The sequence below is a fragment of the Eretmochelys imbricata genome, chromosome 10 (genome assembly GCF_965152235.1).
Source record: "Eretmochelys imbricata isolate rEreImb1 chromosome 10, rEreImb1.hap1, whole genome shotgun sequence".
Taxonomy (NCBI): domain Eukaryota; kingdom Metazoa; phylum Chordata; order Testudines; family Cheloniidae; genus Eretmochelys; species Eretmochelys imbricata.
This window is the reverse complement of record NC_135581.1, coordinates 7,251,711-7,276,182: the sequence shown is the minus strand read 5'-3', so window position 1 is coordinate 7,276,182 and position 24,472 is coordinate 7,251,711. Positions and strand designations below refer to the sequence as shown.

The 24,472-nt window shown below is 44.5% G+C and overlaps 1 protein-coding gene across 3 annotated transcripts; it reads left to right on the top strand.

Moving 5' to 3' along the window:
* The first annotated feature begins 1,537 nt into the window (after nt 1-1,537).
* ALKBH5 (alkB homolog 5, RNA demethylase) lies at nt 1,538-24,119 on the top strand. Of its 3 annotated transcripts, none has more exons than XM_077829286.1 (5): nt 1,538-1,914; nt 2,509-3,347; nt 10,830-10,910; nt 16,297-16,452; nt 18,663-24,119. In XM_077829286.1, exons 2-5 carry the CDS (start codon nt 2,608-2,610, stop codon nt 18,844-18,846), a joined length of 1,161 nt encoding a protein of 386 aa, XP_077685412.1. In that variant the 5' UTR covers nt 1,538-1,914; nt 2,509-2,607; the 3' UTR covers nt 18,847-24,119. The 3 variants fall into 3 exon arrangements, with proteins under 3 accessions (XP_077685412.1, XP_077685410.1, XP_077685411.1); XM_077829284.1 differs by lacking the exon at nt 1,538-1,914 and adding an exon at nt 1,926-2,150; XM_077829285.1 differs by lacking the exon at nt 1,538-1,914 and adding an exon at nt 1,926-2,150 and having other exon boundaries at nt 2,506-3,347.
* The last annotated feature ends 353 nt before the right edge of the window (nt 24,120-24,472 follow it).

Below are 24,472 nucleotides of genomic sequence, written 5' to 3'. Positions count from 1 at the left end.
GGTGAATTTGCCACCTAGAGCCTGTTTTTGTGACTTGTGGCGTTTTTCATTGTCAGTGACTTAGTGAGAGAGTTACTGTTCTTGGCATATGAATACAGTCAGTGGCATTCTGGATGTCTTCAAGAAACTGAGAGCTCCTGTCCTCTTTGCTTCTGTTCAGCTGATTTCCTTTCCTCCACTAGCACACTAGCGATAACAGATGTTCTGGTGCAGGTTATATAACTGTAACCCTTGCATGTCACCAAAAGCCACTTTCCGTTTGGAATCTAACATTCTAACCCACTTGCAATGTGGGGGAACTATTTAGAATTCTTATCAGCCTTCTTCTGTTCTAGTTCCCTAGACTAGCACAGGGGTTTGTAACTACTTCAGAGTTCACACCCCTGGGCTCACGACAACTGTTACCGCAGATGTTAGCACAAAGGTTTACGTCCTTCAGCCCCTAAGTCTCTAAACGGATGATCCCGATAAAGCACCGTGAGAGGGGCTGCAATATTATAACAATGCTCTGAGCGGATCTCTTGAATCTACCAGGGCTTTTTAAAAAGCAAGTTCTTTGCTACTCCAAAGGGCTTGACGCTTCGTAACACAGGTGTGTTGCACCGCAATGCTGAGAGGAGAATGAACATGTGCAGAGACTCCCCCTGACCTAGGCCAGCATTGTAAAGGTCATTACCTCGATCCCAAGTCCATGCTCTCTCTCCAAGGCAAGGGTGGGGGGCGCTACCCATACCTCAGTGGTGGGCACCAATCCCCTCGAGTGCATGCCTATTCCTTGTGCCCTGGGGGTGGTGGCGTGGGTGCCTATCCCCGGGGCGGGGGCGGGGGGCATGGCCTGCCCCATCATTTCCCCCCTTGCTCCTGGCAGAGTTGCCAGTGCCATGTGGCAGCCGTACAGTGCGCAGCACATGCTCCAGGGCTCGGGTGTCCTGCCTGATTCTTTTTGCCCATCCCCACCAGACGGCTCCCGTCTACCCGCCATCGCCCACCCTGCTGCTCTCCGGGAAAGAGCTCGTTTCTAGGCCCCTCTCTCAACTCCAACCTAATCAGGCACCTCTTCAGTCACCCCAATAACTCCTCTCAGGGGGTCCTCCGCTACCGCGCACAGCTCTACGCAACTTGCTACCCAAGAAGGACCCCATCTCATGACTACCAATCAACGAGATTTTCCCTTTTGGGCCCGCCTCAACAGAGCAGCTCGCCCAATCAGCATCGAGCCGGGGGAAAAGGTAGGATAGGTGGTACTGTAACGGGGGGAGGGGGATATTGAGGTATCGGTGATGCCCTCACAGAACGATATTCCCCCCCCCAGTCATTCACTCAGCCCAGCTCGGCCCCACCCGCCTTCCAGGCCACCCCGACCAAACAGCCCCAATGGCCTTGCCAAGCGGCGGCGGCCCTAAAGTGCGCCGGCCGCAAAGACGCGGCCGGGCCTAGCGCGCATGCGCCGGTGGGGGAGGCCGTCGACGAGGGCGCCGTCGGCCGGCTCCGGGACCGCGCCTGCGCACTGCGCGGACTGCGCTCGAGGCTGCCCCTGAGTTATTTATAAATGTCGGGCTGGGGCCTGGTGACGTAGCGAGGAGTCCGAGCGGCGTCTGCGAGCGCGTCGGAGCCCCCGCCCTCCCCCCGCTCCGGCTGCTGCGATGGGGAGCGAGGCGGCGGCCCGGGGGCTGCCGGGAGCCGGGGCGGCGGCGGCGGCGGCAGCGGCAGCTGGGCATGTGCCAGGCGCCGCCACCGCCTGAGGAAGAGCCCCATGGGCGGCGGGCTCCCGGCGCAGAGCGTGGGGCCCAGCAGCTGACAGCCCGTGGGCGGCCCGGAGGCCTCGCCCGGCCCGGCGGCGGCTTCACCGTGCCTGGAGGGAGGCTGGCCGCGTGGCCCCGCGGAGCCGAGCCCCGCTCCCGCGCTGGCCCGCCCGTGAGTTTGGCAGCCGGCGGCTGGGGGGACCGCGCGCTCCCGCCCCGGGGAGACACGGGGCCCCGAGCTGCCTAGCCCCCCCCCGCCAGCCTGCAAGTGGCGGGGGGACCGAGCTAGCCCCCCCCCCCCAAGCCCTAGGAAAGAAGAGGGGAGGCTTGGCCCTGTGTTGCCTGCCCGGCTCCTCCTCCCCTTTCCCTACGCAGTAGCCAGAGAAGAGCCTGCTCGCACAGACGGAGGTGAGCTTCCTTATTCTCCCCCCCCACACACACTCACACTCTCACTCACACACACGCGTGTCAGGAAGGAGAGAGGGGGCACCCTCCGTGGAAGTTTAGAGCAGAACAAGATACGTCTCTTGTTTTGCTACCCAAAAGAGGAAAAAAAAAGGGGGGGGGACTTCCCGTTTTGGAGCGGAGCACGTCCCTCTCCCCTCCAAGGGGTCAGGGCCCTTATGGAAGAGTGGAGCTGAGCTACCTGTATCAAAGGTTCCTACCCCCACCAAAGGAGAGAGAGTTGGGTGGGTGCCCTGTGTGTGGAAGTTTGAATATAGAATCCACTCCGTGTACCTCCTTCCTTTTGGAACTATCCCAGCAGGACGGTGGAGGCCATGAATAGCAGCAGCACTTCCCACTCTCTAACCCAAAGAGTCGTGCACAGAGGAGATCAATAGAGGAGGTGGGTTGCAAGCACACCATGGCGGGAAGTGGCTACACAGACCTGCGAGAGAAGCTGAAGTCCATGATGCCTTATCGGGACAACTACAAAGGCAACAGCCTGCGGGATCCTACAGAGTCCCCCTATGGGGGGGCCGCTGCTGCGGAGCGAAAACGCAAGTACCATGAGGACTCTGACTCTGAGCCCAGTGACTACGAGGAGGAGCAGCAGCAACAGAAGGAGGAGGAGGAGGCCCGGAAAGTCAAAAGTGGTATCCGGCAGCTTCGTCTCTTCAGCCCAGACGAGTGTGCCAAGATTGAAGCCCGGATTGAGGATGTGGTATCTAGAGCTGAGAAAGGCCTCTACAAAGAGCATACGGTGGACAGGGCCCCTCTTCGGAACAAGTATTTCTTTGGGGAGGGCTACACGTATGGGTCCCAGCTGCAGAGACGAGGCCCTGGTCAGGAAAGGCTGTACCCTCAGGGGGAGGTGGATGCCATTCCTGAGTGGGTGCATGACCTGGTGATCCGGAAGCTAGTGGAGCACAGGGTGATCCCTGAGGGCTTTGTGAACAGTGCGGTGATCAACGACTACCAGCCTGGTGGCTGCATTGTCTCCCATGTGGACCCTATCCACATCTTTGAGAGACCCATCGTCTCTGTGTCTTTCTTCAGCGACTCTGCACTCTGCTTTGGGTGTAAGTTCCAGTTCAAGCCCATCAGAGTCTCCGAACCTGTCTTGTTCCTGCCAGTGAGGAGAGGGAGTGTCACTGTGCTAAGGTAACTAAGTGGAGGGCCTCTGAGTTTCAGCGACTAAACTGAGACTCCTGAGTAGTTTGTTTGTGTAACTTGTTATCAATACCAAACATCAGCAAAAACTCATGCCTGAGTTGTTTATATAGCATCCTAGATACAGGGCTTTCCACTGTCTGAGTAGGAGGATTAAGGAAGGAAACTTGGGACTGAGGCATTATGGTCAGTGGGGGTCTGGCTGGAGCAGTGATTCAGCTCTGGGCAGCAGGCAGTGACACAGCTGGGCTTGGGAGGAAGACAAGCCCATATGCAGGGGCCTCAGTGAGAATATCTGTTCATGAAACATTGGCGGATTGAAGCTCGCTCCTGTCTATGGTTAGAATACACAGTAAGACATAAAATGGAGCCCCTGTCCAATAGCGTGTTGGTGGTAGAGCAGTTGATTTAGAAGCTAGGACTCCTGGGTTCTGTTCTGTTAACTTGTTCACTGATTTCCTGTGTGTCTGTAAACAGAGGTGAGGTGACTGGCCTCATTTTTCTCTATCTGTATACTATCTGTATAGTGGGGATATTAAATCTTAGCTGCCTTTCTGTAGAATGCTCTGAGATCTCCTGTGAAACATAGTTTGCAAGTGCAAGTCATGTAGCACTTCATAACTTCCAAGCGCTGTATAAACTGCATGCACAGCAGCCCTGTATGGTAGGTGCAGTAAGGTCCTGTCCCCTCGCCCCCCACCTTTTACAGGTAGGGAAACAGCCATAGAAGTCAAATGACCTGCCCAAGGTCAAGCAGCAAGTCACTGGTAAAGCCAGGATTGGGTCTTGGAAGTGCCTACCTTCTAATCTCTTTCTCTGTCCCCGGGTCACGCTGCCTCTCTAACAACATACTGAATACTTGTGGCACCTTAGAGACTAACCAATTTATTTGAGCATGAGCTTTCGTGAGCTACAGCTCACTTCATCTGATAAAGTGAGCTGTAGCTCACGAAAGCTCATGCTCAAATAAATTGGTTAGTCTCTAAGGTGCCACAAGTACTCCTTTTCTTTTTGCGAATACAGACTAACACGGCTGTTACTCTGAAACATACTGAATGTTGAGACTGGCACAGGTAGCGGCCAGTTAAGTTGCATGTGGGGATTGGGGCATGTGGCTTTGTGGAGCAGGTGGGCTTTTAGGTGACACTGGAGGGAGGAAGTCAGATGCTGGGGCTGCATAATTTTATGATCAACTTTTATAGTCCTGAAGCTAAGGGCAGTTCTGCAGAATTCATTTTGACAGTCAAATACCCCTAACTTTTTCAACATTGTCAAAGGGAAGTATTTTAGCTATTCTGTTGTCTGAGTTAGTAAATGTGCATGCTAGCCGCAAAGCAGTCTGTGGGTAACACAGTCTCATGCTTTGGCTTGTAAAATTATTGCTGTAGGGGGTCAGGAAGGAATTTACCCCCTCACGTACATACAACATTGTACAATTGACCAGGTGCATTAAAAACAGATATAGTGAGCACTTGCATTGCTTTTTATCTCTAAACTGCTGCACAAACATTAAGTAATTCTCCCAGTACCCCTTGTGATAGCTGACTTTCAGATCGGAGGGGATAGAAAATTGACATGTAAGTGGGCACAGCTCTCCGAGAGCTAACAAAATTCTACCTGCTTATTCCAGTGGGTGAATATTGGCCTGAGGTAAGGTACTAGAGACTGACAGGCAGGATAACCAGCCTTGATGGATCAGACGTTTGATCTGGAATGGTAAATCTTGCATTGCTGCAAAGCATTCTAACTGGACAGGTGTAAAAGGAAAGAATATGGGCCTGTTCCTGCTCCCAATTAAGTTAATGGTAAAACTTTCATTGCCTCATATTGGAGGACGTCAGCTCTGTACTGACAAATAACTTCAGTGGGTGAGACAAGCATAGAACTGAAACAAAAGATTTCTGAATAGTGCTTTGAGTATTTTTTTTTTTTGTTAATGAACCCCTTGCTGGAATTCATTTGCTTAATCCAAGATAAGAGATTAGTTTCCAGTAAAAATATATTTTAAAATAGGGATTATTTCTATTTAAATGCAGCAGTTAATAAATACTTAGCACTTACTGGACATTCTGCCAGAGGGATTGGTTTGTGATCCAGGCTGGATCAAAGTTGTAATGACTTATTAAAGTTGCCAGGTTAGAGAGAGAATGAACATGACTTGCAAGTCTTCTAGATCCTACTGAAGGTGATGCCTAAGATCCAACCCTCTCAGGCATATTGAAGAGTCAGTTCTCCAAAGTGGAAGGGAGGAAAAATCCAAGTAAATAGTTCCTGAAGGCAGTTGCTCTGAAAACAGAGAAACTGTGTGGATAGAAGTAACATGCTTGTAAAAATGTCTGTGTGACTCAAGCATTGCTGTGTCAGTGGCTGTTCTCAGCAGGACTGTGTTCCTGGGAATCCAGTGTAACAGCATTTCTTTGGCTGCATGTATTAGATCTATGTGAGAACCGTCAAAGAGTCTAGGGGAAAAAGCTTCATCTCTCCCTCTCATTTTAACTCACTTTTCTACCTCTCCTTGTCCCTCCCCATGTCACCTGTACTGTGTTGTTCCTACTAATATCAACAGTCAAATTGACTGTCTTCCTGGCTTTCAGAGCTCTCTGTTAAGTTGTTTCATTGTCTGACCTTGTAGCCACCTATTCCCCCTTCTGCTCATTCTGCTCCGTTGGCTAAGTATTCTATCACTCTCTGCAGTAGAGTTTTTGGAGGCTTTTATTTTTTTTTGTGGGGCAGGGGAAGGGGTCCATCTTGTGTTGTCATATCCCTCCCTACCTGCGAGGTATAATGGTACTTCCTCTCTCGTTTAAAGTTGACCTTTTTAAACCTCTCTTTCTCTCCAACTTTCAACTGATAGCTGAATTTCTTTTCCCACTAGGAAGACTAAATCAAGCTTGGTGTAAATACTATGTACCTTTAATTTCAATGCCTCTCTTTATAGGCTAGAGTTGTGAAGGTGATGCTGTTGACTACTGACTCAGCAATATTAGAGTCTCCTTTTTAAAGGAATCTGATGAGTACCAGCAGGATAGAACCAGTGTGCATGAGGCAGTGGGAATACAACTGTTTCCCAGTCTTTCTGAGGAGAATTTGTCTTGATGGGGGGGAGAATACTTAAACTGCAAAAAAAAAAAAAATTGGGAGCTACATTATATCTAACAATATATCTTGATAGCTACTGCTATATTAGCATGAATATTAGACTATTCGTAAATGTGCTGATCTTTGCAGGGTACAAAATTCAGCAAAAGGCAGATCTTTCTCCTTATTGCTAAAAATGATACATCTTTCAGCTTGGGTCTTGAGAACTTATTATTAGGTTGCTATTAACTAGAGGAATAGTGAGAGATCGTTAACAAGAGATGTGTGAGGCGGGGTGGACACTCGTGAGCTTCATGAGCAATGCCCACATGAGAAGTCCAGCAGCTGGAGTTAGGTGTTATCTCTGAACTTTGCTGGGGTAGCGGAACTACATCTCTTGTATCAATCTTAGGGTAATGATGACCCCCACCCAGTCCCCATCTGGATGCTGGAAAGGAGAGGGGGGCTTGCTTTCTACTCTTGATCCCTGGCGCCTCCTGGCTGCTATGAGGGGAAGATCTCTAATGCTCTTGCCTTCCCCATGTCATTCTTTGGGCTCTCCTCCTCCATATATGCTCCACTTCTTGCTGACCAGTTCTGAAACTGACAAGATGTTAGTTTCACTCTCCTGCTGCTGGGCAAGGCTCTAAATAGCATAGGCACTAGAGCTGGCTGCAGACTCGGGATGAACCTGCTTTCCTTGTAGTTGCAAGAAATCCTTAGTTGTTCAGGCTAGAAATTTATTTTTAAAAGAGAGCTTAAACTTCAGAAATTGGTGTAGATCCCCTTATCAGAGGAAACGTTATGTCAGTGGTGAGTAGGCATGTGGATTTTTCAAGCTCTGCTTCAACCAGTAGAGTCCAATCAGCTGAGTCAGTGAGGGAGGGCTCCTTCAAAACCACTGATCACTGAAAATAGGCTGAAGCCTTAAACCCAATTACCACTGATTTGAAATCTCTAGATATGGTGATGGGGTAACATGCAAAGCACTTCTGAGATTGTCCAAATATGCTGGCATCTTCAAACGCACCTTGTCTAGTACGCTGGTGATTTGCACTGGCAGTATCAGGTACACCGCCTATGTCTTTCTTCCCAGCAGGGGGTTGAGGTTGGAGCAGTGTGTAGGGAATATGCTCCGCTCCGGCAGAGATGAGTACCTCATTGCTCAGCAGCAACTCCTTTGATAAGGAAGGGCGGTGTCTGAGTGCAACTCCATTAGGAGCATTTCCCTGTTGGGGTGAGTGACTCTGTTATGCCCTCTAGACAAGGAATGAGACTGAGTTGCCAGCCATGGGCAATTCACTTAACCAGGCAGTGCCTCAGTTTCCCTGCCTAAAAAATTAGGATGAAACTTCTTATACTAGATGGTGTAGCTGAGAATCTCAAATCACTTCAGACAATAAATTAAGCCTCTCTTCACCCCTATGAGGTAGGTATTAACATCATTTTACAGATGTGTAAACAGAGGTTAAGGGATTTGACCAAAGTCCCAGAGGAAGCCTTCAGAAGAACCAAGAATAGAATTCAGATGTTCTCACAAAGATATGATGAGGAATGAATGTTTGCTTTACAGCTTCAGTAGTAATGATGTTGGGAGGCTCAGGGATGTAGCTGACTGACCTTGGCAAAACAGAAAGTGACTTTGTTTTGTCAGGTCTCACCCTGATGATCATATTCAGAATGGAGTGACAGAGTATTCTCTTTTGCCATTTCAAATATAACTTTTATTTCAGTCTGTGTAGAGCTTGGGCTGACCAGCTTTGGGTACTTATTGCTGCCGTCTTCTTGGCACATGCCTCTTGAAGCAGGGAGACAGAATATCTAGGTTTATAATCTTTGCACCAATACTTGGTGCCTGTCTGTGGCCATGAACACTGTTCCCTCTAAGGTGTGCACGTGCACACAGATCCTAAACGCTGTGCACACGGCAAAACACCATGCGCACAAAAACTTGCACAGAAGCACAACAGTTTGCACAGAAGAAATTTTTTGCGCACACGGCCCATCAAAAATTAGAGGGAACATTGGCCATGAGTCCTATTAGTTTCAAGTTGGCATTAAACTCCTCTGTGAAATAGGTTCCTGCCCAGCAAATAATCAGAACATGCAGCCTGTTTGACATCTTATGGAGTGTTCCCGTTTAGAAATTGGCTTCTTCTCTTAAGTTAAAGGCATTATTAGGGTTCTATTAAGATGAACACTAATGTGGGTGATCTGAGCTTAATTGATTCACTGGAGCTTGAAGCAAAGATATTGAAACATAATAGAGCCCTGTAATAAGCCCACTTGCATAACACTTCTTAATTCTTTGTGATACACCTGAATAAAACACACTGATCTTCTCTCCAGAATTTATCTCAGTCCTAGAAACAATAGAAGCTGTATCTTGGAAGGAGTGAAAGGTAGCACTCTCTTTTGGGGAGGTTGGGGGAGAATTACAGTCTCATCTACTGGGTAACTCCATGCATGTAGAAGGGGCTGTCCTGTGCCATCTAGTCTTCTCTGGATAGACCTGCTTGAGTAACCTACAGCCCACTGAGACAGGCCATGAAATTTTAGAATGCTTACTGGTGACTACCGGACTTTGCAATGAGGAAGGCATAGTGTTAGAGCTTTGCTTTGGGGAGGGTATGCAGTGTCATCCCACCCAATCTCTAAGCACTTGGGAAATGAGAGCACAGATTTCTAAAAAGAAAACGAAAATAGAAGCCTCTTATAGAATCACTCAATTATGGAATGATGTGGATGCACTGCAGAATGTTACATTTTAGCTCCTCCCTGTTATCCAGCATGAAATCATTAACGCTAACCTTGCTGGCCAAGCTCAAACTTGCTGCATTTATACTATAAGTGCAAGCTGTCTGTATTAAGCTTTAAAGAGGAGATGGGGGAGAGGCCCATAAGTATTAAAGAGGTGAATTCACAAATGTGTGATTCTGCTTTTTTTTTTTTAATCCTGGACACACTGATTCTGTAGTGTTTTCTCCTGAACCAGATCCAGTGCATGTAGTGCCCCACTCTGATCTCTACACTGTGTTCTCAAGACCCCTTAGAAATCCTTTGAATCCTTGAAAGCCCCTGCCATCTATTTTAGAACATTCTGAAAGGCTTTTATCTTGCCAGAAATGCCCTCTTAAGTCACATTCGGGCGTGGGGCACTCTGGGCTGGGAAGGGGATTCAGTCTGTTCCTCCAGAATGCTCTAGAAGAAACCAAGCGGGAGAAGCATTGGCATGGTGTGTTCCCTTCCCTCCCAATCTGAGTTGGGTTTGTTTCTTACCTTCAGTTAACATCATAAGAATGGTTTTATTTCCAGAAATTCTTACAAGGTAATTTGTCTAAGCAGATGTTGCCTGCAATCATCCATATTAACATAAAGTGTGGCCCTGCTCAGGGAAACCTCAAACTACAAACCTTGCTGATTGCACTGAACTCAAAACTATACTTTTCAACAAAAAGGCAACCATAAGAACAGAATTCTAAAGAGAATGTTGATACCTGTACTATTTGATAGCGCCAACAATACATCTCAAATGCTTCTGAATACCCATAGTATGTACCTCTTAGGACAGTAGCTTGTTTTACAGAAATTAGTCTAAAGATACAAGTCTAGCTAAATCATCTTCATGCATGCTTCTCTGACTGGGCCTTGATAACTACAGCAGTAGAATCTCTCTGTGGTTACATAGGAGGGCAGTCTATGTTGCTTGCTTGGGGCAGCTGAGCAGGGAGTGGTTGTGGAATGCAGGGAAGTATCTGAACTTGTTGGGGAAATAGAAAGGTAGTCTTTCTAGCGCAAGGGCACTTGTTCTCTGACTCCTTGCCGCTCTGCTTTTCATCAGGCTAAAAATTCACCTGTGATCCCAAAGCCACAACACTTAAGGGAAACTCAAAAGGGAGAATAGGATCTTCCAGTAATCAGTAGCACTTGTCTACAGCTTGCCCGCGTTTATCTCCATTATAATTGAGATGGCTTTCTATGGAGGGAATTACATGGGAATATCCCTCTTGGTAATGTGGTGGTATTATGTTGCTCATTTAAATTCTCCTGATCATACTTCACTAAATGAGGTTGCTGACTTTACACGCTGCGGTCACACTTTAATTGTCACTTAACACGAGCCATAGATTCATAAATAATTTTCTTTTGATGTGTACTTACACACTGTGGCAGAAAATGACCAGGACCAGCCTTCCTGAACTTTAATATTATCAGCCTTATGTAATTTTTGCTTTAGTTTGTTTGTAGAACCGTGTGAAGTTTAGGAACTGCACCATGAAAGTTAGAGTAGGTAGGCTACCCAGTGCTTGATTCTCTGAAACTGGGAATCATTTGCTTATCAGCCTGCTCATAGCTCTTGTTTTTTTGTTTTTTTGTTTTGTTTTGTTTTTACAGTGGATATGCAGCTGACGAAATTACGCACTGCATTCGACCACAGGACATCAAGGAGAGGAGAGCTGTCATCATCCTTCGAAAGTAAGTGTTAAAGCATTTTGGGTGATAAAGGAAGAAAGAAAAAAGTTGATACCCTAGCACTCTATCATTTCAGAACATTTTTAAAGGGACAGTATCAGGTGGTAAATCATTTGTTATAAAACACTAGATTATTCAACATTTTAAATCTTAAATATCTGATTATTTACTACACTAGTTTTGAACAATGAAAATAGACTGCCTGGTTCTGACCTCTTCTCTGTTACTGTAAATTTTTCGGTTCATTTTCTGACTCCTTCAAAAGCGTATTTTTTGTAATGTTTGAAAACACTGTGGAGGGTACGTTCACATCCAAACTGCTGTCTTTCCTTGGCTGCCTCATTTTTAAAAAATAAAGCCAGCCTTGTAAAAACCTAAATTTTTGGCCTCAATTTAAGGCCTGTTTACGTGATCTCTAAGTACTGAATGACCTGACATGGTCCCTTCAAGTAGATATTGTCCATATCAATTTCTGTAGGGGCATCTTTCATAAGGCAGAGAAATTCTTTTCCTCTGGGAGGAGGATGACTCATTTCCAACAGGGAAATAAAAATGCTGATGTCTGAGACACATGGATTACAGAACTAGGCCTATAAATGGATCTTTAGGGATTGGCAGTGTGAAGTAGTGCCCTGTACATTTTCTCATCACCCATGACACTATCTTATAACACCATGTTATTCAATAGATGGCATTATTCTGGCCAGTGTTTGTCCCTGTAGCTTTAAAGTTTCAGTAATGGAGAAGTTAAATTAATTCTTTGCATGGAATGTGAGGGAGGTTCCCACACCTGAGCCATTATTTTTAAGTGACAGATCTGAGGAACTTTCCCCGATTGAGGTGTTGGTAGAGGAGTTATTGGAACAAATTGATAGATTAAATATTAATAAGTCACCAGAACCAGATGGTATTTACCCAAGAGATCTGAAGGAACTCAAATATGAAATTGCCGAACTAACAACTGTGGTATGTAACCTATCACTAGAATCTGCCTCTGTACCAGATGACTGAAGGGTAGCTAATGGTATGCTGATTTTAAAAAAAGCTCTAAGGTGATCCTGGCAGTTACAGGCTAGTAAGCCTAATTTCAGCCTTAGCTTCAACCAGTTTGCCTAAGCCCACGAAAGCTTATATGCTAATTTTTTTAGTTTTTAAGGTGCCACAAGACTCCTCATTGTATTAGTCTGTTTCAGCAAAAACAGCTACCCTCTGAAACTTGAAAATACATGGCAGCCGCTGCTTTTAAAACTCGTTGTGGGGTCATTCCTTCCAGGGGGTGTCCAACTAGTAATTCCACTGTCAACAAATCCCCTTACGAGAAACGTGCAAACCATGCAAACCAACGGAGCCCTTCTGGCTTAAAGTACTGGAAACCGAGAAGGAAGTAGACACAATGGCAGACTGCTGGAATTGCAGCCCAGGCAGGAGTGAGGCTAGTTCTCAGAAATCTGGCTCCAGATTCTCTGAGCTTTCAAGCAGCTTAGCTGGTTTCAAGGAAACCTAGCCTCATGGAAGATGTGGCACAGTGCCAGTTAGATCAACTCAGGGGCAAAGTGAAGACTCGGACATCTGGTTAGAGAGAAGCCATGAAATGAGACCAGGAAAGGCAGCAGCCCTGAGACATTAGTGAGGCAGAATCACACCTCTGCCCTGTGTCTCCACAAGCTGAATTAGGAGCAGCTGACAAAACAAGATCACAGTGGTCCCTTCTGGTCCTGGAATCTATGAAGTAAAGAGAGAGAAGCTATTGTGTATTTAATTATAATGTATTGTACATAAACATGACAAAGCGATCCTAATAGGAATCAGAAGGCTGCTGCAGTTGAAACCAGCCAGGGTGAGAGTATCTGCTGCCAGAGAGAAGCAAAGCCAATATGGACTAGTGCCACTAGGGGTGCTCTCACAAATTTCTGTAGCTGTTGAAATATTTGAAGGGGCACGGGGGTACTGTGGGGCAGGATTGAGGTGCATTGGCAGGGTTATGGGAGAAATGGGCCTTCCAGACTTCAGAACATAAGTGGCCATACTGGATCAGGCCAGTGGTCCTCTAGCCCGATATCCTCTCTTCGAGAGTGGCTGGTGATTTGTCTGTGCTGGAGAAGAGCATTGGGTTAACTAAATAGATTTAAACTAGCTAAACTGGGAGAAACCTATAATGGAGACATGCTTGAAGTGTTTTTATCTCTTGCTTATGTTTTTGTTTAGTTCAATAACTAGATAGTGCAGCTTAAACAAAGGATGGTTTGGGGGTTTTTTGGGGGGGCGGGGGTTGGGTTTTTTTTTTACACTGCAGTTTAAATATATTTGAACTGGATATTAAACCAGTGCACTAGTCTATACTAGAAGAGGCCTAGGAGTGCAGGGATTTACATTTCTTGGCAGAACTGTGTTGGGAATGCTTGCATAACAATGCCTCTAGAGCTTGTTTTTTTGTCACTAAAATTGAATGCTCTTGTGTATCTGAGCATCCTACACTCTGCCTCACTCAAGGTTAGGGCAGGAGAGAGCACAATGAACTTCTATGCCTTTACTGAGTAAGATTCTGATAGCTACTTGACTGCCTGATGTGGTGAAGGATGCTGTTATATCCTTCCTTTTAGACAGAGTGGAATCCCCCTTTTCCCAGAGTCTTTATAGCACCTACCAGGCCTGATCCCTAAAATGCATATATACCACTTTGCAAAAGGGTACATTATGGACATTGCACACTACAGCTTATTTAGCTGTTGCATATCCATTGTAATGCTAAAACATCTGCTCCTTGTCGAACCTGGTCCGCATCCATACGCGGCAGGACTGCAGTGACCCTTTGTAAACACTCGCATTCCATAGTGCGGATTGCTATGGTGAAGTTTATCACGTCCTGTATCACGTGACTGTTGCATATTTAAATAGTGTGTTATGCAACCAGGAAAATAGCTACTTCCCCTTTAGGTAGTCTGTCGCTAGCATAATATTGATGTCATAAAGCACGTCCTTTCTGTAGGGTCTGCTTGGGTAGCCAGAGAATCTGATTCTCACCAAGATATGGCATGGGTGCTTAGCTTTAGACTTTGGTATAGTTAGGAACTAGTATATCAAGCCATGTGGTGAAGGGCCCAACTGGCAAAACTTTTGGGCTTGAGTCTTTGTTCCTGAATACGTTCTCTGTATGAAGCTCTAGATGCTCTGTACTTATTTGGCAGGGAGTGTAGAACAAAAGTATGTGTATTGGAGAAATGCTCTGACATTTGATCAGTTTTGTGGAATATTTTGAGAGCAGCATGATTACCAAGTAGGTCATAAATGCTTCAGTGCAGTTAGAACATAATGATATTTGCAGTGTTCCCTGTGTACTTGAGTGCAGGGCTGCAACAGCACCAGAAAGGGCTGGAATTTATCTTCAGCTTAAGAGGTTGGAGGCCCTCGGGGGCTAAAACTCCTAAATTTAAAAAACTCGTACCCTTTTTTATTTTTTTTAAGCATAGCTCTAACCTGGGAAATAAACAGTGTGTTAGTGCAACCTAATGAGACCTGCTCAAAAAGGATTTGGAAGTAACTTTCAAATGACAGTTCAAGCTCTTTGTAATACTTCTTGCATATTGTACCCGTACGATACATTAGAAGGAACCGATGTTAAACAACATTAGTTTTGTATAATTTACTTGCCTGTGTGTGTCTGTCCTTTTTAGTGTCCTCTGCTGCCTAGCTACATTTTAAAAGACCTAAAAACTCAGAGGGCTCAAGCCAAGATTTTTATGCTCTCTTGTAATCCAGTTAAAACTTTAAATATGATTGGAAATGCAAGTCTCAATTTCTGTGCAAAATGTTTTGGTTTTTTTTAGTTCATTAACGTTAGGGGGTGGCTATATTGTCCCACACCCTCAGAAGCTTTATTCCCCCTGCAAAAATTGACTTTCATAAAGTCATTTTTGTGTGAGCCATCATGAAGTGCTTGGGGGGTGAGGAAAACCGGAGGTTCTGTTGCCAAGCTTACGGTGGCTGTCAGAACACTGATTATAGCATTCATTAATCAGAAGCAGACCACTTGTGTTGTATTTGGCATATTTGTGAGTAGTGTTGGAATGGTAATAAACTGGTTCAGCATAGGACCTGCCATCGTTTCTGCATTCAGTGTTCTAACTAGGATTAGTTCAGAATTCTCACTTACTGATTTGGATCTGAATTCCAGTAGGATACTGGCAGGTAAACTGGACTCTTATTAGTCTGACAAAAACCTACTTCCTGTGTACAGTGCAGCTGGCAAATCTGCATACTCTGTATGGACATGCCTTATTCGTGTCTCAACACATTATACGTGCAGCAAAGAGTAAGCTGGTGAGGGTTGGTGGAGAGGACCGTTTGCTCTGCAGCTGCAAACAACTTGTAATTGGAGTTTGAAAGGATCTGAAGTTTTTTTCCATACCCTGTCCAAATCAAGCTTGCAAAACTTAGGTTCAAGAATAATGTCAAAGCTCATTTTCCCCTTTCTTACAACCCAAGCCCATGACCTGATTTTTAGCAAACTTCCCTTATGGGAGATGCACATTGTAAAATAATATTAAGAAGCAGCAGGAATCTGTAGCCGTCTTGCATCCTTTCAGTGCTAGGGCTTGGGTCCATGTTTGAAACTATGTACTGCTGAAGCCAAAAGCTTGTGTCTGTGCATAGCCGTGATGCAACTACATTAAGAATCTGTACTATTGAGTGTTCTGTAGGATAGCTTCTGCTAGCTCTGTTTCCTAGACACAAACACTGAGCCAGCTACAGTTGTGTCTGAGCAAACAGTGCTGTTGGACAGAATTGTTCTGTTTTAGCTGAACTGTGCTTGCCAGACCCTATTGCACATTGATGTAACTATTAGCGTGGTTCCCTTATAGTGTGGACTAGAGCTTGAATATTTTAGTTGAGATACCATGTTGCAGCTTGCTTGCTTGGACTCCCTTCCAGACCTTCACCTGATGACAATTGGATATTTTTGTTGAGTTAGTCAGAAAATCTCCAGCAAAACTCTGTTGATTTGTGCAGGTTTGCTCTCCTGGTCCCACCAAGAGAGCTAGATATGCAGGGAGAGTACAGTGGTGGTGCTAGGCACTGCAGTATGGGAATTTTGCTTCATCACTTCTAGATACTTTATCCAGGGTTTTAAGTTGCTGAACAGTCATTAACCCTCAGAATTAATAGTTGAGTTAATATAGGCCAATATATCAGACACTGTACTAGATCCCGTGCAAACTTTTTTGAATAGGGAAGTGGGAGTTTGAAGGGGAGGATTGCAATTTTTGTCCTGCTTGTCACTTAACCTTGCTGGTGGGCCTGGATCAGGGAATCTACTTCAGTTTGACTAGATAGAATAGCTACTTTGATGTGTCAGCGCTCTTTGGAAACACTTGTCTTTTAACATTCACAGAACAAGACTAGATGCTCCTCGATTGGAAACAAAATCGCTGAGTAGCTCTGTGTTGCCACCAGGTTACACCTCTGACCGTCTATCAGGAAGCAACAGGGACCAGATCCTGAAACCAAAGCGGTCGCATCGCAAAGCAGACCCTGATGCTGCTCACAGGTAGGATGATAGTTTGTGAAAGTGGTGATCTGGCTCCAGTGCTTCTGGTCTCAGTGAACTGCAAAGTTTCGTGGCATGTTGCAAAACAGTGGTAAATGCCACCCATCCACCAATCAGCCTGGTAGTAATCACAGTTGCTAGAACAGCCCCTTTCATAGGCCTTGGTGTGATTCTTGCAAAGATAATGCAGCATCATTCCTATAATGCTATTGTGTAACAACTTAACCTCTGTCCTATTTAGTCTGGCTTTTTTTTTTTTCCTTGTGCATTAAAGTTCTGCTTAAGTTTTCTCCCTTTTCCTGCGTCAGGGTTGCTTACTCCACACATGCTTTCTAGGCAATATAGGTCTGTTTAATCTAAATGGCTTTTTTTTTTTTTTTAGAGCCAGACCTGTAAGCTTAAAGCTGACTTTGGATTTTAAGCTGTTTGTTTTATTTCTTGTCAAATGGTTGGCAGGATTGAGAAGCAATAGATTCAGCTTCCTCTTGATAGTGCACTCATTCAGAACAATAAAGTTTCCCTGCAGCTAATTTTGACCTTTATTGCCAAGCTATTATGTACAATGAAATGAATTTTCAAAAGGATAAAATTTCACTGACAGGGAAGAGTGGGGGAGGGGGTATTTAATTCGTGATGTTTCTCATACCTGCTGTGGGCCCAATCCTGCATTTCTTGCATACCCAAACTCTTGGTGAACTCTTGCAGGATTTGGTTTCAAGAGGGATTTGGACACTGACTCCTTCCTGGAAGTGGTCCAGTTAGTCTAGCAGTGCCAGAAGCTGAGCCAGTCTTTTAGAGTGTGTTTATGGAATCCTGTCCATAATGAGTTTTCACCTGTGACAACAGTGATGCATTTGGCCTATAGAATGGTTTCTAGCCAGGAGTGATAACTCCTATAATAGAAGAAAAGGGAAAAAATGTTGGCACACTTCAATGGTGGTGCAGAATCAGATGCCCCATGTAAAGTCTAACCAGTATTCCTGGTACCCGGGGTGTCTCTGAGCCTTAGCAAGGGTTAAGACTTCTTCTCAACATCATGTAAAACCAAAAGATTGGCCTGGTTTCATGGCTTGACTACAGCGAGGTCCAAGCCCATGCTGCAGCCAGTCATTTGAGGGGAGTCTTATTTGTGTAACATCCCACTCAAGTCCCAGACTAACTGTATGAGCATAGCCAAGAAGAGAAACACATCTACAAATGTAGTGTGACCTCTAATGGTACTGCAAACTAGTGTGGAGTAAATGTACAACATAAATGCAATTGATCATACAGAAAGAACAGTTTTATAGAACCACAGGAGTTGCTATGTCAGTACAACATGGGTGGTCATGGGGAGGTTTTCTCCTTAACCTGAAGGTTACATTCTTACTCTGTCACTTCTGTCCATCACTGTTTGCATCTTCTAAAATCAAATGGGCCTTTCCCTTATGTAGCCTAAAAGACTCTAGTATAGTACATGCATTATCCATGGATGTCAACATGATGCATTTGTTATGAGGACAATAGCTATTGCTGTACCGGATCAGATGATTGGACCATGTAGTCTAGTATTTTGCCATTGACAGTGGCCAGTACCAGATGCTTCGGGGGTGGGGAGGAGGGTGGAGAGAGAGAGAGAGCGAGCAAGAAACCTTGCCCCACAAAAACAACCCTCATGGAACAGTAAACTAGCTCCTAAAAGAGCAAAGGAATAGGGAGTCCTGCTCCTATTAAAAACCATGGCAAAAATCCCATTGACTTAAAAGAGATCATGCCCTTAATGCTGACATTCTTTACCTATGCTTATCACGAAGGGAATCTCCCATAAAAGGGGTAATGATTGGTACAGTCAGCTACACCTAAGAAGGAATGGCAGAGTGGTTGCATAATTTGGTAATTTCTCTTGTAGTTTAACAGCTTCAGTGTAGGACAAGAGTAAATAAAGAGCCTTGTAATAACTTGTGATGTAGATTCAGAAAACAGGCATCACTACAGGCAAAATGCTCCCCTCGGCATTCACGTGGCTTTATAGTCTGCTGCTTTGCCCGTGTTAGACTCCACAGGAGTTCTGTACTTGTAGGAATAATGCAGCGTTGGAAGTCCGATCGCCCACGTGGTCCATTTGGTCAAAATATTCAAGAGACTGTAGCTTAAATAACACAGCTAGTCTGAGACATCTCTTAAATTCTCAACTGGCTGTCTGCTCCAAATGTTTCTCTTCTTTTCCTCAGGCCGCGGATTTTAGAAATGGATAAGGAGGAGAACAGGCGCTCAGTCCTCTTACCAAAACATAGGAGACGGAGCAACTTCAGCTCTGAGAACTATTGGCGAAGGTCTTACGAGTATACAGAGGATTATGACGAGGAGGAGGAGGATGGAAGTCCAGCCCGCAAAGTTAAAATGAGGCGACATTGAGGCATGAGCTTTCCAGAGTCTCAAAGCTGAAGAGATTGGCCTCCAGTCTATGAAAACTCCCTCTCCCTTCCCTCCCCTCTCCTCCCCACCCTGGCAATTTCTCATCTAGCTTCAGTTTTGTTGTTTCCTTTCAGGCTGAAGAGTAACTGGGAAGGATCTGGCTATTTGTTTTTATGAATGGAGTTATTCTGAGGCGTAAATATTGGTGGAATGTGTAAGGTGCCACCTGGAGTTTCCGAAGGGGTGTGTCAGATTGGCATCCCCTCCCTCATGCAGTGGATATTGTTCATGCTGCACCAGGCTGCCTGGTCTGTGTTCTTGAAAACACCAAAAAGTTAACTGTTTCGTTACTGAAGATTTAAGAAATTAATTTTTCCTTTGCTTTGTTTAACTGAGTTTCTTTTTAAAATGTTCTAAATATCTTGTTTGACCCCAAGAGTTGAAACTCTTTGTAGCGGCCTCATACTCCATGCTACACCAAAGGGCTCCTAAATTTCCTACGTCTGCTATTACATAGTTTGGGTTTTTTGTTTTTAAAGGTGTCCTGCAGCAACTGGAAGTTTTGAAGCTTTGCAGGCACCTCTTACTGCAATCGATTACAAAGTATTTAGGATATTTGTTGCACTTTAGTAACAGTTTTTAATGCCCTATGCTTCCCTCCACTTCTCCCTCAGCTAGTTTGGGCTTGCAAGCATCTTGTTTTCTGCACTGCTGACTAGAGGGTGTATCCTCTCTGCAAAGGCCATACATAAGCTCTTTCTCACATCAGTGGTGGTTTTGAGGGGCTCCTCGAGGAGAGAATAGGCTTGTTTGAAGGAGGGAGGAATGTTGGACTTGAAGTTGCTCCATCCACTTGACGCTTCTCGCGAACAGCATCATTACAATTGTTCAGAAGTATATTGTGTTTGGGTGTGTGTTTGGTTTTGTTTTGTTTTTTTTAATCTCTGGATAAGTGTTTTAGCTGGCTTTATTGAGGCCTGTAAAGCTACGGGACTGAGATCCGTATTGGCCCCCTAGGCCTTTGAGTCTGAAAGTGTGTGTGTGTGTTATGGATACATGTTTTTTCCTTCTCAGAGCTAGAGAATAGCCAGAACAATGTGTAGGGCTAGCAGATCGCACTTGTGAGGGAATGTGACTTGGCAGCACCCTGGGAAGGGCTGTCTTTATGCTGGCTGGCATCTTGGTGGAAGTGGATCTCTCCCTTCTTGGTTCAGGAGGAAAAGGATCCAGACTATGTTATCTCTGGAGTACCCTATTGGAGGATGCTTCAGAGCATTGCAGCAGCTTGAAGAACCTCAGACTTCTCAGCCACAAAGATGTGCTGATGCATAGCAGAAGTGTGATATTGTCGCCCCAGTAGAACCAGAAGACTTGGGGATGTCTGGGGGGGTTGGCCTTTTGAGGCAGGAACCCTCTGCTTAGGTGTCAGATGCCTCCCATTTATCTTGCATAGCACTGTCTGTTCCTAGCCTCAACAAGTATCACAACTGGTCTGTGTCCCTCTTCTATTTACTGAGAGACACTAGGAATTCCGGTGCTGTGAGCCTCTTGACCAACTACTTAAAGTGCTGAGAATAAGATTCCTAGAGTCCAAGGAGTTAATAGGAGAATTTAGATATTCTAATATGTTTTTCTGATCATCTTTTCACATTCAGTCTGCATTATCCTGGCTTGAAGCCTCAATGAGTTGTCAAAGTTTGGGGTCTAATAACTTATTTAGTACCCTAATTTTAATAAATAAACATTAACATTCTCTCCTTCATTTGATTCCTTGAATCCAAATGTCAGCAATTGCAAATATTGGTCTTTATTTTTAAATTTTTTTCTTTTTTACAGCTTTACCTTCCCTAAACTTTTTTTTGGTAGTTTTCTTTGGTATTGTGTCTTGAACACTAGCTATGGTCTATGTACTTTACAATAAAAAGATCTAATATATTTTGAAACATGTTTGGTGCTGTCATGAGGAGTTTTCAGTCCGGAAACCAAGCATTGTTCCCTCGTGTCCTGTTTGTTGGAAATCTCGCATGTTTACTAACCATCTGACTTCAGGTGTGGTTCTCCTACCACAAAATGTACAGGTGGTTCCTCTTGAATGCTGAGACTATTTAAAACTAGATCCACCATTGGTCACAATGCAAACAAAACTACTACAGCCTTCAGTAGAAGTTTTATCTGCATAAGGATTACTAGACCTAGGGCTGTCTTTTTGTGGCAGGTTGTTTTTTTTCCTGGTTAAGAACTTCAGTTGGCATCGCTCAAAGTTGAGAATAGTCTTTCGCCAGCCCTTTTTAAAAAAAAAAAAAAAAAAAGAAAAAGCTCCACCTCTGCCCAGAGTTCTAAAAGTTCATGCTTCTGGCTGTCTTTAAAATGTAAATTGCATTTGAAAATAAGCTGTTTAAATTAGACCTGCTATTGCTCTGTCTCCTTGCTTGTTGATGAGAATAGCAATCCAGTTCCAAGACCAGCTTAACAATCAGAAAGGAAAAACTCTTCCCTTTCAGTTTCTCATGCTGGATCTGCTGCAGTCTTGTCTATCTATTGCTGGCCTTGTGAATGTCACTGTTTTAAGATGGTGACTTCTAGCAGGAGGCTGAGGAATGGTTTTAATTAGAACACTCTTGGATTCACACTTTAAATGCTGCTAAAATGCCCTGTGTGCTTCTAGGGTGCTGTGCTGAGTACATCATTCTTTTAAATAGTAGCATTCTGATTCGCTTAAACGTAGCTCTGGCTGGATAAATAGCAGAAACCATAGTGATCTGTGCCTCTATTTCCTCTTTCCTGTGACAGTCCTCTTATGATATGCAGTGCTCCCCCCCCCCCCCCCCCAACACGCTACGTTAAGTCTACCTCTGCAGTAAGGATACTGTGTTCTGGCTCCTCAACTTAAAATGAAGTTGGTTGCAATTGTGCCTCTTTTGTGATGTGATATTAGTGGCTCCCAAATCAGCACTTGATAGAGCAAGGTTTGCTGTGTGACCCAGATGGGAATGAGGTACTGGATTTGTCTTAAAGGAGCTCAAGACCGACTAATGCATTATGTAATAGAGGTCTCTCCTCTAACATGGTACAAATGACACCTCATTCTGACTCTCTTATGCATTCTGTGTAGACAACAGGTACCTTTACTTCAGATTTATTTTTGTATTCTTCAGTGCAACTTTTTCCTGTTTTCCATCATTGCTGTTTGTTCAGTTCTACAGGTTTTGCTCAGTTGGTCAGGAAAGCCTTTTAGCGTTGGTCTCAAAGTCTGGTTGTGGGTTTGTTTGGTGTGGTGTGTTTAACTGACTGCAACATTGATGCATGGAGAGATTGGGGCACAACTAATTGGACTCAAGGCATCTTTCTCTTTAGGGCAGATGTCACCCTGTGTATTGACAGGCCATCCTCCCCAGTTGTACAGATATTTTATATAGACACACGTATGTATATCTGTAGATACATGTTTTTTAACTTTTTGCACTGATCATCACTCAAAGTGAAACCTTGAATTTAAAAAAATGGAGAATTTACATTTTCACACAGATTTAAATGTCTGCTGTATTTTATTTGATGGAACAATGGCTCAAGGTGTTAGTGACACCCACATGTACTCTGTAGCTGGCTTGCGGTGGCCTATGGGGCTGCTTGCATGTCCCACATCAGACTTGCATTCACTCTCCTAACCTTGAGAATGTCCAGATGTGAGGCGAGTTCTGGCAACTCCGGTTTGGTTAATAGCTGCCCCGGTCCCACCTCTTTTCATCTCTGGGGTCGGGGGGGTGGAACTTGGGTCATTACCAGCTGCTCAGAAACGGAAGATAGAGCCAGGTGACTTCTAACAAGGCCTTATTCACAGACTTGACCAACTTGGCTTTAAAATCTTTCCTAGTCTGGTACAGTAATGTTGTCCAAATTCCTCTCTGTAAAGCTGCATGTAGTATGCAGAATTCATTAAACTATCATCTAAATCAAAGACACAGTAAAATTACCCCCCAAAACACCCCCAAACCTCGACCATGACAGCATTTTTATTACCTAAGGAAAGTCGATGCTTTTTGTTTCTCTGCAAACAAAGGCTGGGGAGGAATTTTTATTTTTGCTACATGTGGCTATATGTAGCTGAAATGAATCTGTTCTAGTGGTGGAATCAAAACTCTGAGCCCATTGCATGGGCTTGGTGTGTCCATAGGAAGAGTGTGAAAAGGTTTGCTAGTAACAGAAGAGAAGTGTTAGCACAGGGATTTCTTTAGATTCCTTCTTAAGTTTGATGCTCTAGGCAGAACATTGCTTTGCTTCTTAAGCATCTGGCAACCTCAGCAGTTCCACTTAACAGCATCTAGGTAAATTACACAATGGTCGGAAGATGTGGGTTGGCACATCTGGCTTTTACCACCTGCTAAATTCTAATCCAGCTGTTGTAAATAAATTGAGTTGTGGCACACACGAGCTGTAATCCAAAGGCTTGGTTCATCTTGAAGGTTTGCCTATGAGTTGATATTTTGGCAACTGACATGCACGCTTCTGAGTTAATCGATCAGGGAGCTTCTACTGTAACATTCTCTCTCACGCACACGCAGGCGTAATCTTTTGTTTCTTCAAGTTCTCAAACTCTTTTCCAGGGTTCCTGTGCAGGGAAAGGGAAGAGCTCTATTTCTTGGTTTTTAATGTTGTTAGTATGAGACTTTTTGATAGCAGTGCTCACTGGAGATGGGTCTAAACCAAAACCCCCAGTTCCAAACAGCCCTGAAATTTGGGGGAAGTTCAGAGCAGGACCCGAACTCTGTGGCTTGGACCCACCTCTAGTGATATGTAGTTTTATATGCCAAATGCAGTTTCCCTTTTTGAGACCAAAAGGGAATGCTAATCTGATGCTCTGACAAGCACCACAGTACCCCTTCTCTCATTTCTCCCCCTTCCTCCCCCCACACTCACGCTCTTAACAGAGTTCTGGCTGACTTAAATTTTCTTTTTTTAAAAAAAGATTCTAACTTTTTGTTACAAATAAATAAAAAGTGGCAATATTTTTTTCTGTAATTTTTTCATAGGAAAGCGTTGTTTGTAACAAAGTTGTACAGTTCTGAAGTTTGAGATACAAAAGAAGTACTGTGTGGAACGCTGTAAATGGGGCAGAGATTATTTTATGTACAGTACCATGGGGGGAATCTTTTAATTCTAGTTGATTCTTAGGAAGAATTTAGTTCTTCACTGTCAGGGTTTGGAATTTCATGGATTTCGTTTTTTTTTTCTTGTATAGAATGCTGCATTTAATTGAATAAAAGCAGAAAGCATCACTTGACTGTGTGGGATTTTTTGGCGGGGTACACTTCAGTTCTGATCCCAGCTAGGCTGCTGACTTGCTGTGTTGTCTACAATGAGTTGCTTAGGCTCGTACTGCTTCAGGGAGCCTAAGGGAATAAATGCTCTTCAGTTGAAGTCGCTGGTACTCAGCACTTCTGAATATTGGGCCCTTAATCTCTGGGTTTGTATACCCATATGTGGGGAGGAAAGGAGAGAATATTACTTATCTCCTCTACAAAGGAGTACTTTCTAGATCCCTGAACAAACAGTATCATACGTGCAAAGAAGAATTCATCCGCTCTGGTGCTGTGCTAGAATCTAGACTTGGAAAGGTCCTTTTTGGTGG

Excerpts from the sequence above, each read along its gene's own strand:
- ALKBH5 (XM_077829286.1), top strand. The coding sequence starts at position 2,608 with ATGGCGGGAAGTGGCTACACAGACCTGCGAGAGAAGCTGAAGTCCATG. Across the intron at positions 3,348-10,829 it reads GGGAGTGTCACTGTGCTAAG|TGGATATGCAGCTGACGAAA; the intron begins GTAACTAAGTGG and ends TTGTTTTTACAG. Across the intron at positions 16,453-18,662 it reads GACCCTGATGCTGCTCACAG|GCCGCGGATTTTAGAAATGG; the intron begins GTAGGATGATAG and ends TCTTTTCCTCAG.